Raw genomic sequence first — 17669 nt, 5'->3', positions numbered from 1 at the left:
TTCCTAGTTAGAATCTGGCTCCAGAATTTTAAATTTTACTGTGGTGTTTTATTTAATCAATAATTCAATCTACTATGAAAGAGAGTTTAAAAGAAAATCATTCTTATTCTTAACTATAAATAAATTATTTTGATATCATATGAAGTGGTATAATTTTATAAAAAATATGGAGATCAAATAATTAAAAATAGAAATAAAAATCTTACATTTTTCTATTTTAGTGTTAAGAATTGCATAATTATAACACTCTTTAAAAAGTATTTCAATGTATAAATCTAATTTTTATTTTCATGTATAAATTTAATTATTTATTTCTCAATCTCAATTTGATTAGTTTATATTAATATCAATTTCATATAAAAAAATATATATAAATACAATGTTGATTATAATAAACTATTTCAATAAAAGAAATTATTTAGTGAAAAAAAATTAATTAGTTCCTCATAAGAATAATCAAAGAGGTGTGTAATTCATTCGTTTCTTTAATATAAAATCAATGTGTAGCATTCATAATAATAATAATAATAATAATAATAAAAGTCATAAATAAATAAAAATTAGTAAGATCAAATAATATTAACATGTATTTAAAAATATGTTACTCTGTACAATGTAGTTTATAAATAAAACATTTCACTTTCCACGTTAAAAAAAAAACTTTCAATTCCAATTATGTTAAAAAACTATCTAGTATATATTATAAAAAGCAATTTAAAAAATAATAATCCTTATTATGCCGATGCATTGATAAATGTGTGAATAAAAGAAAATAAATATAAATATTTGGTTAATTTATAAAAGATAAAAGTAAATTTTTATTTATTTATCTTTACTCTTTTATATATATAATTCTTTATTTATCCTTTACTCTCTTTACTCTCATATATGTATATATAGATAATGTACATGGATATTAACGATGATATGATCGGTTCGCTAAAATGTATCTATCTTGATTAAATAATAAAATGATATAAATAAAATGTGCGTAAGTGTCAATCTTATCAGGATATACTTTTATCACAAGTACAAGAAAGAAAAGAAATAAATTAGTCATATTCACGTATAAAAGGCAACCTGGTTCTACTTCATGTCATATAATTTTTGCATCTATTAATATGTGTTGAAAAGTTTGGAGGTGGCCTAAGAGCAACAAATGTGATATAAGTATAATTTTCCACAGCACAAGAAGCAAAAGCTTGATATCAGAAATAAATTAATTATATTCACGTATAAAAGGAAACTTGGTTCTGCAGTCATGCCATATAACTTTGCATGGATTAATATATGTTTTAAAAGGTTTGGATGTGCTACAAGACTTACAAAATGTCAATGAATATATATGTCACGGTCACTGTCGATTTATTTTAACTGAAATCGGTGGAGCAGCAGCAATAAATAGTGGATAGATCGGGAATAAGAGATCGGGAAAGTAGTTCCAGGGGATTACTTGCTATAATCGGTGGAACAGCAGAAATACAGCAATAAATAATGGATAGATCAGAAATAAGTAGTTGTACTGCATTACTGTAGCTCGTTGGAGAAGTTGTCGCCATCTGCGCTGCTGTCATATATTATAATAAGGAAGTCTGTTAATATAGTTCTCAAATTACTTCGAAAATAGGAGAAAGATAGAATGAATAAAAATCGGCGATAAGCGTACCCCATATCTGAGTGAGACTTTGGTAGGGATGCATCAGCAAATAATTTTGGTTCAGAAGTGGAGGAATCGACTGTAGCAATCAACTGTTACACAACCATGACGTTTTGTAAATCATCTTATGGAGATCTTACACCTAAAATTATATGATGTTAATAGAATTTAGAGATTGAGGAAAGTAGTACCTTGGTAAGAAGTTCAGTATTTTCCCCTTCCAGAGAGCGTACCTATCCCAACAAAAGAGTGTGTATATAATCATTCATTTATTTTTATCTTCCAAAAAAATCCATTTATTTTTATTTTTATTTATTTTTATCTTCCCATAAAATCTATTTATTTTTATTTTTATTTATTTTTATCTTCCGGAGAGCGTACCTATCGCAACAAAAGAGTGTGTTTCGTAATCGCTCAGCAAAGCAATGTCAGATTGTCAATCTTCATTTATAGGTGTATTTGCATAGGCTACCTTTACACCCCTCGTCGTTATCCGTCATATAAAAACAAAAATAAATAAATTGGTTGAGTTCGTACTTGTTAATAGGAAAATTAAAATAATATAAAAATATAGTTTAGGTTTTCTTTTCTTTTTATTTATAGTATGGGAAAATTTACAAATTCAATATTGATATTTTATTTGTTAAAATTAAACAGAAATAAAAAGAATAGTAATAGAATATTAACACATCAAATTATTTTAGAGGTCTTATAACTCATACCATCTCTTATTTGATGATGATGATGGTGGTTAACGTCCACTGAGACCAAATTAGTCTATCGGACCTATAATTTCTTAATTTCTAATTCTCTGGCTCCTTGTCCTTCTTGGCGAGATTGGTGATGTAGCTTTCTTTTTCTTCTCTACGGTTTTCCAACTTCCTTTATCTTGCATCTCCCTCATCTCTTCTGGTTCTTGGGACATTGGTGTCTTAGCTTCGCGATCTATTGTGTTCGTCCTTTTGGAGATAGTCAGAGAAGAAGTTTGGTCTAGGAGATCTGCTTCACTGTTAAATGAAGATTTATTTTGCACGTTATTCGAAACCTCATAATTGTCAATGCTTGAGGGGTTGTTGAGTTCACATTTTTGTTGTTGGGAGGGGCTTTACCCCTGCTTGTCTTGAGAGTTGTTTCTATCTTGCCCAATTTCTTGTAATTCAGAGTTTTCTGAGTATTCTTCTTGGATGACAGTGTAGTGTTCTTTTTGTGCTCCTTCCCACCATGTAGATCTGTGGTGATTTTTTCTAGTAAAATTTTTCTGGGAGGCTTTTGGGCAATTTTTGGCTAGGTGGCCTGTCTCAAAGCAAGATCAACATCTGAAGAGGACACTTTCATAATCGAGTTTCTGGTTCCACACATAGTCTTTACTTGTTAGGTGTATTTCCGCTGGGAATCCGGCGCTGAAGTCCATTTCTACACAGATGCGTGCATACGTGGTTCTGGGATATTCCTTTGTTTCTCACTTGCAGTAAAATTTCCCAATTGCATTTCCAATGGCTTCTAGCAAAGAGAAATTCCAGAGATGCAACGGTAGATTTGTCAATCTCACGCAAACTGGTGCTGAGGTTATGACTGTTGTTGAGGGATCGAAAGATGGGTTCCATGGCCTCATGAATAGGCCTGATTTATCCCAGAACCAAGGGCCAGAATCTAGAATACATTCTCTGCTTTCACGGTTTTCAAAATCTACTATAAAGAAACCCCTAGCACAGGGGTAGATATTAATTGCATCAGGAATTAGAGGCTTCCATACCTCCAAGATCCAACTGTGGAGAGGTGTCAGTCGCAGCCAAAAACCATTGAATCGGCATATTAGGGCACTTTCAGAGAACTTCAAAGCCTCATCGAGTGAAGCCTGAACCACCTCGACAGTGGGAGCTGGGGCTTCCCTGACGATATGAGCAGGAGCTTGCCCCCCAAAGGCGGACAGAGAGCCAGCAGCTATTTTCGCGAAGCTGGGAGCCAACTAGAGAATGTTCCTTTATGGAATTAGGGTTTGCCAAAGGGATTGAGGCATACACGAAGGTTCTTAACCCACAGACGTTCTAGATCTCGAAGGTTTTGGCGAATCGATTCTGTTAAGGGCCACAGATCTAGAGAGCGGCAGAGCCGCAGATCTGGACGAGCCGTAGAGTATATAAAGAGCCGCAGATCGGCCAAAAATAAAATTACCCTGGCCTTCGATACACTCCTAGAAAAGCGAGATCCGCTCTATATCTAATGTATACCAATTAACGTTGCTCCAATGAATTAAAAACGTTGTATATAAACCATGCCCCAACTTATACCGGTCAACTATACGAGCCGCAGACACGCAGATGAGCCGCAGAGCCTGGACGAGCCGCAGAGCCGCATATACTAGTCGCAGACGAGCTGCAGACGAGCCGAGTCCAGCCGCAGAGCCACAGATACTCTTTCTCACAGAGCCTGGACGAGCCGCAGAGCCGCAGATAACCCGCCTCCAGCCGCAGAGCCGCAGATAGCCTGGACGAGTCCAGCCACAGAGCCGCAGATAGCCTGGACGAGCCGCAGAGCTGTTACCAACTCGATGATAGCCTCCAGCCGCAGATCCGTCACCAACTCGATGATAGCCTCCAGCCGCAGAGCCGTTACCAACTCGATTATTTACAATAAAGTTGTAATAATGATTATAATGAGTGACTTAAAACATTGGTTCTCGGAAGGCAACTCTATAATGTTTTGTACTTTTTATTTTTTGAAAATTGTGAAATGGTAAGGTTTAGTTCCATTATTCATTAACATAGCCTTTTATATATGTTATTATTTTTAGTAATTAATACATAGTTCTTGATTCAGTTTCCTTGTGTGTTAGTATGGAGATGTTATATATACGTATATGTATTTATATATGTATAAATTAATTTTGTATTTCAATCAAAAGTATTTATATTAATTTTGTAAAATTAGTCTTTCGTTTGCCATATTGGAAATCTCATTAGAGGATGTAATGTAGAGAGTCACGAATTTGCAAAATTATAGGAGAGTCTATGAAAAATAGAGACGAACTATTTGTTGCCCTTATCATGGGATACCAATGACAAGAGACATAAATAAGAACGAACCTTGTTGAGCTAACAATAAAATTAAGCTGAACATGGAAGTAAATGAAAACATAATAGTAGCCAAAGAACATTTATTTCGTTTCTTCTCACTTGCATTGGGTGTGAATAGTTGTTGTTTCCTCACATTCTTGCTTTAATTAGGAAATGGGGAAGAAATATAAGGAAGAATCGATCAACTTAGAGACTGCCGAACAATCTTCATTGGATGATTGATCTATGAATCATTTAGCCTACTTGTGCATATGTGAGGGAATATTATTAGAGGTTCAAGGAAGGCGTTGTTTGATGAGACCCAAGGACCTTTCATGTCTCCATCTTTTTGAGATTTTGAGTGATAAGGAGATGGGCCCCAATAATAGGTATATCATAAAGTCGATTTTTCCATCCTCTAGCTTATAATTTCCTCTGTTCTCACATTTATTAAGACCTTTCTCACTATAATGTGCTTAATATGGAGACTAAAGGATGTTTTTCATACTTCATGGCCTAATGTGATTTATGTGAAGTAAAATATTGCTTTTGAGTGCATTTACTATGCAGAGCTACATTGGAGGCAACTGGTGGAGATGTAGGACACTTTTCCCCTGCATTTACTCACCTACAACTCGCCTTAATCCCTCAAATAACTCACCTACTGCTCAAAGATCTGTTAGCAGTCAATGCACCCAATAAATTGTCAGGATCTAAGGAATCTATATCCACTTTTTTAGAGATTTTGGAGGGAAGAAGTCCTCTTATCAAGAAAGTTTCACCTCAGTTATTTTTGTATATATAGGCTAGTCTATGGACTCAATAGGATTTGAACATTTGGAGAAGATAGGAGCTACTAAGAGCTAGGTGCTTAAGATTGTCATTTCTATTCCTTTACATGATGTACTTTAACTCTATTTTATATCAATGAAAATATTACTGTTATCTTCCATCTGAGTTATTTTCACAGGGTTGAGTCCCCTCAGGTTAGTGCCCAACCGAGAGGCTCTATTCTCTATTTGTGTATTCTATCCGTACATTGCCTTTCATAGAAAAATATCTTGATAGAAGTGTGATTACAAATGTTGTAAGTGTGAGTCTATCTACCACCTTTCTTGTGGGAAGTGTGGTTGAGGAATATGCATTAGCAAGCCAAAAACATATGGTTACTTTCCTTTGCAATTATTTTATCCTTAACTAACGCTCTTTTACATAGTGAGTTTCTTACATACTTAGGGATTAAATCACAATTTTCTTTAAGATTTCATGTATGTAGCTCATATGCATTCTATAAGGTAGATTTCCTTTTGATGAAAAAAAATTTCAACTCATCTTTTCTCGTTTAAGTTCCATTTTGCAGCAATTTCATTATTAGTTTGGCATTCTTTTTAAGTTGCAAAAGGATTATTTTCCTGGTGTGCACATACTACTATCTTCTTGTAGGGTTTACATAGTCACCCCACATTCCTCTTACTATCATTAACCTCTCTCTCCTCACGTCACAATGCTCTCAATAATCTGCCACCGAATGTACATTTTTGTGTCATTGAAGGACACTCTGTACATTTTTTTTTGTGCAACATGGGCCTCTAAGAGGTGCTAAGCTTGGAAAAGGCTTCATATAGCCTTAATATACCTTCATCTACCCTTTCCCAGCTTTATATCACCATTTCGACTCTCTAAATGCTCAAGAACCCAATTTTGTAGCAAAATAGGGCAATCCTGTAGCAATCATGTAGCACCCTATAGCACCGAGTAAATTCGATCAGATTTGTTCTAAAATCTTAACTTTTTCTTCTTAGCCTTGAATAATTTCAACTACGCTCTAAAACCATCATTAATGGAGATGAAATACCACTTATGATTTGTCTTTTCTTCACTACAGCACATTTTTGCAATTAGGGTTAGTGGTTAGATTTCTAAATTTAAAGATACGGTGATGATTTTCCTAATCCCTAATGAACTTTTCCACTAAAGCTAATCTCTTTGAACACAATGAATAAGGATTGAATTCATGCTCGCTCATATATGCAATATATACTACGATTGTTTCTCTTGGACTAATACTTCTTTTAAGGTTTCAATTTCAAAGGCTTATTATTTCCATTCCATAGGTTAGGTTTCCTTTTCAATGTAACCTTTACATTTTGCAATTAGATTAGTGTTTCCATTCTTGCAAGTAGCATCAAAATTTATATTTTGTAAGTACATTAATGTTTCCATCTCTACAAGTAATATAAATTTTACATTCCCACAACTAGGGTTAGAATTTAGATTTGAACAAGTAGCATCTTCATTCCTTTTGCAAGTAGAATAATATTTCCAGTTCTACAAGTAGAATAGAACTCTCTTTTGATGCAATTTGATTCCTTGATTCAACTAATAGAGTGGTCTTTGAATTCCTCGATCTCATCCATTGCTAAAATGTGACATGAGCAGAACATAACCTACTGTGCATATATCATTGTTGTCGCTTAAGTTTGTATGAAACCCAGGTTGATAACTAAAGTTGGTAGCCTTGGGAGTTGCAAAACTCCCTTTGCAATATGGGTGCTCATCACTTTTTGGCATCATTGATAGGGTGGTGTCCAAGTAATTTTTGTTTCTAATTAGAAATTTCCTTTCTTTTTCATGTTTCTATTGCTTTGCATCAATATTGATTGATTTGAGAAAAAAAAAACAATAAATAAATAAATAAAAAGAGGAAAACACAAAAAGCACAATTTTTTTCATTCCTCGTAGGAGTAGGGATAATGTAGCGAAATTTCTACCAAAACCCCAACCCCTTCAACCAGTAACAAAAACATGTTCTTTGGTGACTATGAAGTTCTTGCTAACAACATGGGAGTTAGAGAATCCTTTAGGTGAGTGACAACAAATATTTGAAGGACCCATAGGGAAGGAACAACCTATATCACTTATCAAAAAAATGGATTAAAGTAGGTAGAATGAGCTCTTTTCTATCCAAGTATACACTAATGGGTGCCCAAGACGAAGGATATAAGCCCTACTTCCTTCCACATTTCAATGGCCTAGCCTCTGAGTAACCCTAACACATTCATGTTCAAATTTGTTGTAGTATGTAGGACCTATGATTATATTTTTGATGAATAGAAGTTGAAGTTTTTCCCCTCCACCCTCAAGGATGTAGCCTTGTGCTGGTTCATGGGCCTACCTAGAGGAAACATCACTTCCTAGGCACAAATGGAGCAAGCCTTTAGTGAAAAGTACAAAGATTATTGTAGGTCTAAGGAGAGAAAGAAAGAGATCTCTAGGATGGACCTAGGGAAAAATGAGTCCTTAGAATATTAGCAGCAAAGGTTCTAACTTAACAATAGAAAGGCTAGCTATACCTTTTGACCGTGAATCACTCAAGCATGTACTCATCCATGGGATTAGGGAGGATGTAATGGAGATGTTCAATATGTTGTCTAGGCAACACATATACCACCTGATCTATCATGGCATCAAGATAGTATTCAAAAATCATTCTAGGGCTGCAAGGAAGAGAGGTAAGTCTAGTCAAGGCTTGGTCAAATATTCTCCCACCACCTTGAAAATTAAGCAAGAGATAGGAATTATGCTAAAATAATTCAAGAGTGATATGTTGCACACTATTTCCTTACATATGGATAATATGCTGATTAAGAGAAAGCAAGAGGAAGCAGAAAGAAAACTAGCTATCTTTCTCCCCAGATGCACAAAGAGGTAACCCAGAAATGAGTGTCCAATGAACACCATAGGGCTCCTCTCCATTTGTGAGGAGAATAATGAAATAGATAAATTCCCCTCTTTTAAGCTTGAATCTGTTATACCAATGGGGCAAACAATGACTTAGAGGATCTTTACTTCATCAACTAAAGGAGGCTAAAAAACCCTCGGCCATACCAACAAGTCATACAAGGTGAACAATATCCTTCTTTCAATCTAAATAAGAATGCACCCTTTGAGATTTGGTATCCTCAAGCTCAATCATCATATTCCATGCCCTCCCCCTTTGTCCTATACTCCTCGGTACCCTCCTCAACCTGTTAATTAATATTTCCATCCATATCAACCTCGACCTCCTTAATGGGGAAACCATTCGCAAGGATATAGGACTGAAGAAGCGCAACATCCTTCTTTAACGCCTCATCCTCCACCTCAACCAAAACTACCTCACAATGACCCACTGAAACAACCTCAAATGATTTCCCAACACAATTGAACCCGAACAATAAGTAGGCAATATAAGTCTACAGTGGGGAAGCATCCTATCATGCTTATGTTGTGGAAATCCAAAGAGATCAACCTTAGGCCTAGGAAGGTACTTCAAGATGCCCACTCACCTTCTCCACCTGATGATCTTGAACCAGAGTAGGAGGAAAGTACCCCTCAATCTAATATACCTCACTATACTAGAAGATTGGCCCAAACTAAGCAACAAACCATAGAAGAGGCTAATGTTCTAGGGGAGTTAAAGAACTTGTGTGTTAAGATAGTTCTTCTCTAGGCCATCAAAGATGTCCCCATTTACAACAATCTTATCAAGGAAGAATGTTTCAAGAGTCCTAGGAGACGAAAAAGATATACCCCCACTATCAATATTATTGGGCAGATGTTCGAACTAATGTTGGGGATAGTAATCTCCCCAAAGTGCTAAGATGTTGCTAGCCTAGTAGTGTATGTGCACATTAACAAAATTGTAGTCCCAAAAACCTTGATTGACCTTATGGTTGCAATCAATTTCATGACCAAGGAAGCCATGTTAAATCTTAACCTATAAGAAGGCTTCAGTAGGACCACTATAGTGTTGTAGGTTGCTGATAGATCGACAATATCCCTTGATGGAGTTATTGAGGATGTGATGGTCTAAAATGACTCTAGGAACTTTCTCATAGATTTCCTTGTCCTCGAACCCAAAACCAAGTTTAATGGGTACCTTCTCATTCTAGAGAGACCTTGGTTAGTCACTATTGATGCTTACATTAGTTTTAGCGCTAGGAACATGACCATTAAGAATGGGAATCTCTCAAAGAAGCACATATTATACCCCCCTACTCAACCCTCTGTTGAGCATGATTTACCCTTGTAGGTGGAGGAGGAGGATGAATAAGACCTTTATCATCCATCCCTCTACCTATTTTGTGAATTAGACACTGCTATAGGAAGCATGAAACTAGATAGGGATGATGTTATTAATCACTTCTTGTAGAATCACCCTCCTATTGCCATGCTAATTGATGAGCTAGTGGAAGAATACTTATAGAAACTTGAGAACAATTCATGGGTTATGTTGTGCTCTGTTAACTCTAACCTAGATGATGCCAATATTGTGGAAATCATCCCATCCAAAACTATAAAAGGCAATGTCTTTATGGGCTAGCATTTGCCAGTAATGGCTAGGAGATCTCCTCAGTGCATAACCCAAATTGGACTCTACACTATTTGGTTTAGGTATCCCGTATGATATGTAAGCCTAGCTTCCGTATAATTAATTCAAGTTGGATTCAGATGAGAAATGGAATATATCTGAATAGAACGTATAAAATTAAACAAACATGAGTGAGTAATTAATGAATACTTCATAAAACATATACCATAAATAGAAATATTAGAACTTCAAAGCATGAACCTTAAGTAAAGTATTGTTAGCAAAAATTCAAATAAGACCACCCATATCTAATGCATAAATTTAACAACCAAGAATGTTATTCAAATTCAAGCTTTTGTGATCCATATTTTGAATTTTTTGAAGAATTTTAGGAAGAAATAATATTGGAATATTTAGGTCAATGCATTCTGAACCAACCTGTGTGGTTCATCATCAAGACAACATGAATAATCAGATCATGGCGAAAATATAAATATAGAGATGATAAATTCTAATGGCTATAAGGAAAACAACTATAAAACTATTGAGTTCAAGATGGGTAAGCATTTACAAACACAAGTGAGTGCACAACCTATAATAACATCATGCCAATATCAATAAATCAGTTTATGAACATAAGCACAGGGTCATCATATCATATACCATCCATGTGTTGCAAAGGAAACTCATAGCATGGGATGATACATGAGGATACTGTACACTAAAACTCCTAGGAACCTCCAATTCACCAAGCTAATAATATTCATGGCATCATGATACAAAGTGTTCATCAAATCCAATAATGGAAATCAACTATTACTCCTTGCATTTATTAGAAGAGCACAAGTTCTCAAAACAATATGTACCAAAATATGTCCAAAGCTAAAATGCCATTACAATATGCCATGAGGGTGTTTTTATAAGAACGAGTGTGACTTTTGTCCTACCATTGACTCTTAGACTTCCTCATGACCTTTTGACTTCCTTATGACTTTTAGACTTCCTTATGACTCTTTGAATTCCTATTTTTCTCTAATTTATCCTATCTTGCTATTCACAACAAAATAAGTTAATTTCTATCTTATCAATTTGACAATAGATAATTCTAGAACATGTAAGTGTAGTTGCTCCACAAGGTAAGTATTCAAAAGCTTATATTCGACAACTGTTGGAGATATCTTCAACTTATCCTTGTCGTGCCTATGCAGACATTCAAGGGCGTCTGGAATGTGAGAGATTCTTTTGACATTGATCTGATTAGCGAGAGTCATCACCTTGATCTACATCCTCAAGTGTTCCACTACATATCACATGGTGTTTTCCTTTGTAACTTACAAATCATTTGAGTTGGAAGCTTGCCTCAAACTATCAATAAATTACTAAACCTTCTATAGGATGTCCTTGTTCTTCCACACTTTTCTAACTACCCCAATAGAAGGAACCCCATGGTTTTCTATCACTGACTCCAAACCACTCAAAATATTCTTGTAAGAAGCAAAAACGTTATCCACATCTTTGGCTAGCTTGTCTCGTGATTGGATCTTAATGTGTAGCTGGAATTTATTGTTCTAGGTAGTGATCTAATATTTTCTTGGAAGAACCGTCAGTGTCTCTGGATACATGGTTTTCCATTGATGAATATTTTCCATAGTTGTAATTGTCTCTTTTACCATGGAGGATTTTTATTTTATGTTGGACCGTATGACTAGGATAGAGACCATAATATGGCACAATTTTGACATCTCTTCATAAACCATTTCCATGGATCCTCTTAGGGTTTCAACCTCTTCCTTGATTGAAACCTGTAATTCCTTCGTTTTGGAGTGAGTTAAGCAAAATGTTGTGTCATATTTTTCCATATTCATTCTATCTTATTCTACTCTTGCTTCCTTTTTCTTAGATGCGTAGAGATTGTTTTGGACTTGTACAATTTTCTTTCTCATTTTTCCAACCTTTAGCTCAATCTTGGTCACAAAAATGGTCTCAACTGAAGCGATCATCTCAGGATTAACTGTCATATCTAGAACAATCTCCTTCTCCATGGCCATAGACCAAGGCCATGTAGGGTTCCATAATACTTCCTCCTTTCCTGCGTGATATTTTAATTGACCTTATTAAAAGTGAGCTTGGTAAGGTCTAGCACTTCCATCTTCAGGCTTATCAAGAATGCCTAGATATTTGAGAGGAAGACACCCTTTGGTGATGGGAGTGGATAGGGGAACATATAGTGGAGGTGGCTCAACATGTTCACTAAATTTTTGTTGTTGTTTGGATTCCCGTTGAGGTTTCCTGTCGGCCTCTTATTGTCATTTTCTTAATTCTTATTTTTCATCTCTTTTCTTTTCTTCCTTTGCCTTCCTCCTTTGTTCCTGTTCTAGTCTCTTCTTCTCTTCTTCTTCTTGAGCCCTTTGCTCCTCTTTCATTTTTACATGAATCTCCTACTGTATTTTTTTCTTCCTACTTTCATCCTCTTCTTGCATCTTCTCAAGATGGTCTTTGGGTTGCTATTCACCTGACTCTTGAGACCATCTCAGTTCTTCTTCTCTTTTTCTTTTGAGCTCTTTGTTTTTATTTTCCAGGGTTGCCTTTCTCTGCTCCATTGTTTCATCATATTCCACCTCATCTTGGTCACTCGTGGGATCGTTTCTCTCTTTACCCTTGTGTTTCTTTAGTTTCCCATTGACTTTTTTTTTCTCTCTTCCTCTTCAGTGAAGTTGACCCCTCTTGTAAGCTCAAATTTTCTTGGGAATGCCTGACTTGCTTGTCACCCATTTGTTTTTATTCACTTGGCCTGAACTCTTTAGAGGCATTGTACCAATTTCTAATTTTGTCTTTGTGAGTGTGCCTGGTGGTAGGTATGACCAGCTTAAATTCTCTTTCTTGCAATGAACTACCACTACTCTTTTGGGGTCATAGGTGTGGTCGTTCAGAGTCACAAAATGGAACCCCTTTATCTCCATGGCTTCCATCTACACTCCAAATTTTCAATGGTGTAAGCCCCGATAGTAAGAGGGAAGGTAGGTCAAGGTTTCTTCTTCCCATTCCTCAGCGTCTTTGAGAAACCTTAGGTCATTTCATAACATACTTCCTACATGAGCACTTTATTTGTGGAAAATTGAGGAAGCATGTGAGGGATGTTATATGAGCCAAAGATCCTAATAAATGTGCCCTTCTCGATGGGTAACCAATGTGCCACTCAAGTGAGAGTATCCATGGCCCTTTTCAACATCCAAGGGGAATCTTCTTCGAAAAACAATAGGTATAATAAGGTGATGAATGTCTTAGAGCTGAAGTCAAGCATACTCTTGTAGCCTGGGTTCCAGAACATCTTGTAGTGCTCATGAAAGGGCTCCATTGCATCTGAGGTCCAGTTGTAGCTCTAGTGATTGAAATTGCGTCTCACACAAATCACATCCAATAGACACAAGGCCATGTAAAACTCTAACGACTAGTCCACCTCAGGATGCTTGGATGAAACTATATTGGTCCTCAATGTAGAAGCTATGATATTGGTCTAGTTGAAAATTATACCTCTGATTATGATGACATACATGATAGGGACCCATGTCACATGGAAAGTCTCAATTTCAGCTCTTCCATACAATAGGTTCATCATGAAGGAAATAAGTTGCTAAACCTTTTTTAGACTCTCTATCTTGTATATTGGGTCACTCCTTACTCAAAAATTGGATGGGTCTTGCCACCAATCCCTCAGAATTCCCTTGGAGAGCCATCAGGTGTTAAAAAAATCCTCCTTTTCTAGAAATTTGTAGTAAGTAATGATGTTTGCTGATGAGATATCCCGAATGTTATACCTTTGTCATCCATCACTACCCACTGATTTATATATGTATTCTGTATAATCCAGTCAATGGTTTCGATGCATAGAAAGATAGGAGGATGAGAGGACACTTTGTTGAGACTAGACCTATTAACATTAATATACACCTGGAAATCCTCCTGGTCTTCATGGGTGCCTTATTTGGAAAAAACTACATAAATATCAAACCAAGAGAGTTTGGTGATCTTGTTGAGGTTGCACACAGTGTCCTTGTATATGGGAGGTGGTGAGAGTTAGTAAATTTATTGTACACTTATTTTAGATCTTTTGCTAGAAGAATTCACTACTAGAGGTGCCATCTTCCCAGAGAAAGATGAAATCAATATGCACTCAAGATCAACGTCACCTAGCATGTCAGAAAAATAGTCCCACGATGAGAGAGATGACATGAATAATTAAACCTAAATCATAGTTTCAGAGTTCCTAGTAAATCCCCAGGTAATAAATCTTCCTAATAGGTCACAAGGTCATAAGGGTTACGGGGGTTCCAATATTGGGAATCATGATTGTCGTTAAACCAAAACCCACAGGTGTTCGTCAACGATCGCATCGCCAGAGATAAGGATCCATGATAGGTGGTTAGTCCATGTCATGAAACACACATGGAACATTGGTTTATGCAATGTCTAATAATCTCCCCCCCAACATCGATCGGGTGTGTATCGAACTTGTGACCTATACTCTGATACCACTTATTGGGAAACGATTGTCATTAAACCAAAACTCGCATGTGTTAGCCAACGATCACATCATCAAAGATAGGGATCCACGAGAGGCAGTTAGTCCATGACACGAAACACACAAGGAGCATCGGCTTATCCAATGTCCAACATGCATGGGTCGTGAGGATGAACTATGCGACATGGCGACTAGCAGGCTAGCACATAAGTCAAGCTAGGTCACAAGGTCAAAGGTTGCAAGATAGGGAGGTTCATATAAGTCGCAATGAAGGATACATCATAAGGGCCACACAATCAAAAGGTTGCAAGGTCACATTGAAGGAAAATCACACAGTTGCAAGGTCACATTGAAGGAAAATTACATAGTCGCAAGGTCACATTGAAGGAAAATCACACAGTTGCAAGGTCACAACATAGTATTATTTTTTCCTATTGCGGCTTTTAGTCATGCGACCTGTTCCTTAGGGAATCTTGATGAAGGGAACGATGCTTAAAATTGAGTCCCTAGGCACCCCCTGGACTAGATGACTTGATCTGTGAGGGGGAAATCTTTTTTGGGAGGATATGGAGCTAAGCGACTGGGAAGAAATGAATTTCGTAGGAAAAATAAGACGGCCAAGAGTTTTTGAGTGAAATGAGACATTAAGCTTGTAGAAAAAACCCTTAGATGAGGAATATGCAGGATTAAGGCCGAAGAATGGGCCAAATAGCAATAAGTAATGATAACTAGGAATCATAGCAGTCACTTACTTGGTAGGGTCATGCACTTCCTCCAAGTCATTGAGCCCCTTCATCCTCCAAGTGACCGAAATGAATTGTTCAAATGACTAGTAAGGTCATATTATTGATAAGAATGGTCACACATACGGGGTCACAGAGGTTTCTAGGTCGCATAAGGGTATATTTTATGACCTTGTGACTTTGTGACTCATGCAACCCAGTGACTCGAGAGGTCACGAAGTCGCAAGGTCACAGGGGTCGTAAGGTGTCTGTTTTGATGGGTTTGTGACCATATGACCTTGTTGGGCATGAGGTCACAAAGCTACACGAGGGTAAAATCTCACAAGATTATCTTTGTGACTTAGCGACTTGACTTAGCCAAAACTGAAGTAGGTTACATGGTCACAATTTTTAGACTCATGAGAGTTGATTCGGTGTGACCTGTAACTTGGGTTGAAGAATAAAATTTTGATTATCCGATGGTTAGGCTTGTGACAGGATTATAAAGGTTTTGGCCAACCATTAAGGTCTCAGAAGGTAAAAAATAAACACAAACATAGTATAATGGCTCAAAATTTTTGAAAAGTCAAGAAATTTGGAGGTTTGTTGTAGTGGCTACAACAATTGGAGATTCACTGGTAGAACCTCAGAATCTCTGCTAACACGTTATATTGTGATAATTTGAACTTTTATGAGTGTTTTGTTTTTAGATTGTGAGTCCCATTGGTTCCTCCATATTTTCCCCTAGTGTTGATCAGTAGTCTCTAGCTAGTAATACTTGGCCTATTATCACACAGAGTAAAGACCTTCCTGATGCCTCCATATAGGGGTCTGATAATGATATTTTTTGGGAAGGTTTTTAGTATAGTAGTTACAAATATCTGGTGTTTCTTTGCTTTCAATGAGCCTGAACAATACCTCGACAAAGTCACTACCTAGAAATCACAAACTTTGCTTTGCTACCAGTGATCTTGGAAAGTACCCTGTCAAGGTCATTGCATCACGTCTCTCTGTAGGAAGCATTTATCAATCATTTTGTCATTGTTTCATTTAATTCATGTGCTCATTGGCACTTATTCACATGTGATCATTATCACTTATTCACACGACATTTATTAGCCTAGGTGAATGAGGGGTCTTGACTTATTTTACTTGCAAGATAGGTTGTTTATGGTTTTCACAGGCTATTATTTTCCTAAATTATGTATGCTCATTAAGTTTTTTCCTTTCCCCCTCTCAAGAAAGATGGATAAACTGATTCATTCAAAACTTACAAGCAAGTCAACGGAAAGGACTAATTGTTGAAGGATACGGTACCATGGATGCTATACTTCCCCACTATAATAGATTTCAACACTCTACCCTGGTCACGACTTTAGGTCCTCTCAAGTGTAGGCATAGAAAGAAACATAGCTTAGCCATCGGTGTAGAGGCTACCTCAACCCTAGGGTGTCAAACTAGACTAATGTTCCATAATTTAGGGTAAAAACATTATTAAAGGACACAAAATAAAAGGAATAAAGAAGGTGAAAGGGTAAATGTAACAAGAAAGGATAAACTAATCAAATATGGAAAATGACAAGAAGGAAACTATAGTATAGGGGTGGACAAGCAGTTGTCGGAGTTGTTATGTAAAATAAAATTTTAGGTCCATGCCATTAACAAGAAGGGGTTCAACCCTCCCTCCAAAAGTCTCTAATCTGTAGGTCTGATGGCCAATCTTTTCCGTAATGTGGAAGGGACCAATCCACAAGGCCTAGAATTTTGTTTATTACCTTTTTCCTCATGAGGCTTGTCCCATTTGAGGACTAGGTAACCCACATTGAACTCATTACTCCCCGCGGATTTCTTATTAAACCATCTTTTGATTATCTTTAGTGAACCTAAATTTTTTCCCTAGCCTTCTTTCTTTACCCTTCCAATTTGAGGAGGGTGTCGATTTGGTTTTGCATGGTAGGGAAAGGGGTGCCTCATGACTCTTACGACATATGGGGAGCAGGAAGGTGGAAGTTGGGTGGTAATATGGCTTGGTTCCCTTAGATCTGAAGATAGGGGATGTTCCAAGAGATGGTTTTCGTGTGACCTGGTTGGCCTACAAGGCATTGCTCAGGGCATGATGCAATTTTCTTTGATGTGATAGCAACGTATTCATCATAATGTTGGTTAGGTTCTTGTTGTTGGATCTTCTATGCCATTTCCCTGGGAATAATAGTTGGTTGAATGTTTCAAAAAAATGTTATTTTGAAAAGAAAAATCATTTAACGTTTAAGACAAGAAATAAGTAGCCTTATCAAAAGTAAGGGAGGTTGGAATGCCTAACCTAGTCACGACGTAGTGATTGAAAAAATATATTACCTCTTTGTCA

At 36.7% G+C, this 17669-nt stretch overlaps 1 protein-coding gene across 1 annotated transcript in view; it reads right to left on the bottom strand.

The window, feature by feature from the left end:
- Positions 1–1511: 1511 nt before the first annotated feature.
- LOC149182535 (protein VERNALIZATION 1-like) overlaps positions 1512–17669 on the bottom strand; it is a 224312-nt gene continuing 208154 nt past the window's right edge. Inside the window, exons 6-8 of the mRNA XM_089418600.1 lie at positions 1849–1890; positions 1667–1749; positions 1512–1567 (exon numbers count right to left, since the gene is read on the bottom strand). Coding sequence (XP_089274726.1) covers positions 1528–1567; positions 1667–1749; positions 1849–1890 — 165 coding nt within the window. The 3' untranslated portion in view covers positions 1512–1527. The remainder of the gene's footprint in view (positions 1568–1666; positions 1750–1848; positions 1891–17669) is intronic.

This window comes from Pinus tabuliformis, chromosome 3_2 (assembly GCF_031772625.1).
Source record: "Pinus tabuliformis cultivar Carrire ecotype Pingquan chromosome 3_2, CPIR1, whole genome shotgun sequence".
Taxonomy (NCBI): Eukaryota; Viridiplantae; Streptophyta; class Pinopsida; order Pinales; family Pinaceae; genus Pinus; species Pinus tabuliformis.
Note: the sequence above shows the minus strand (reverse complement) of the source record. Positions and strands in the feature narration are given on the sequence as shown.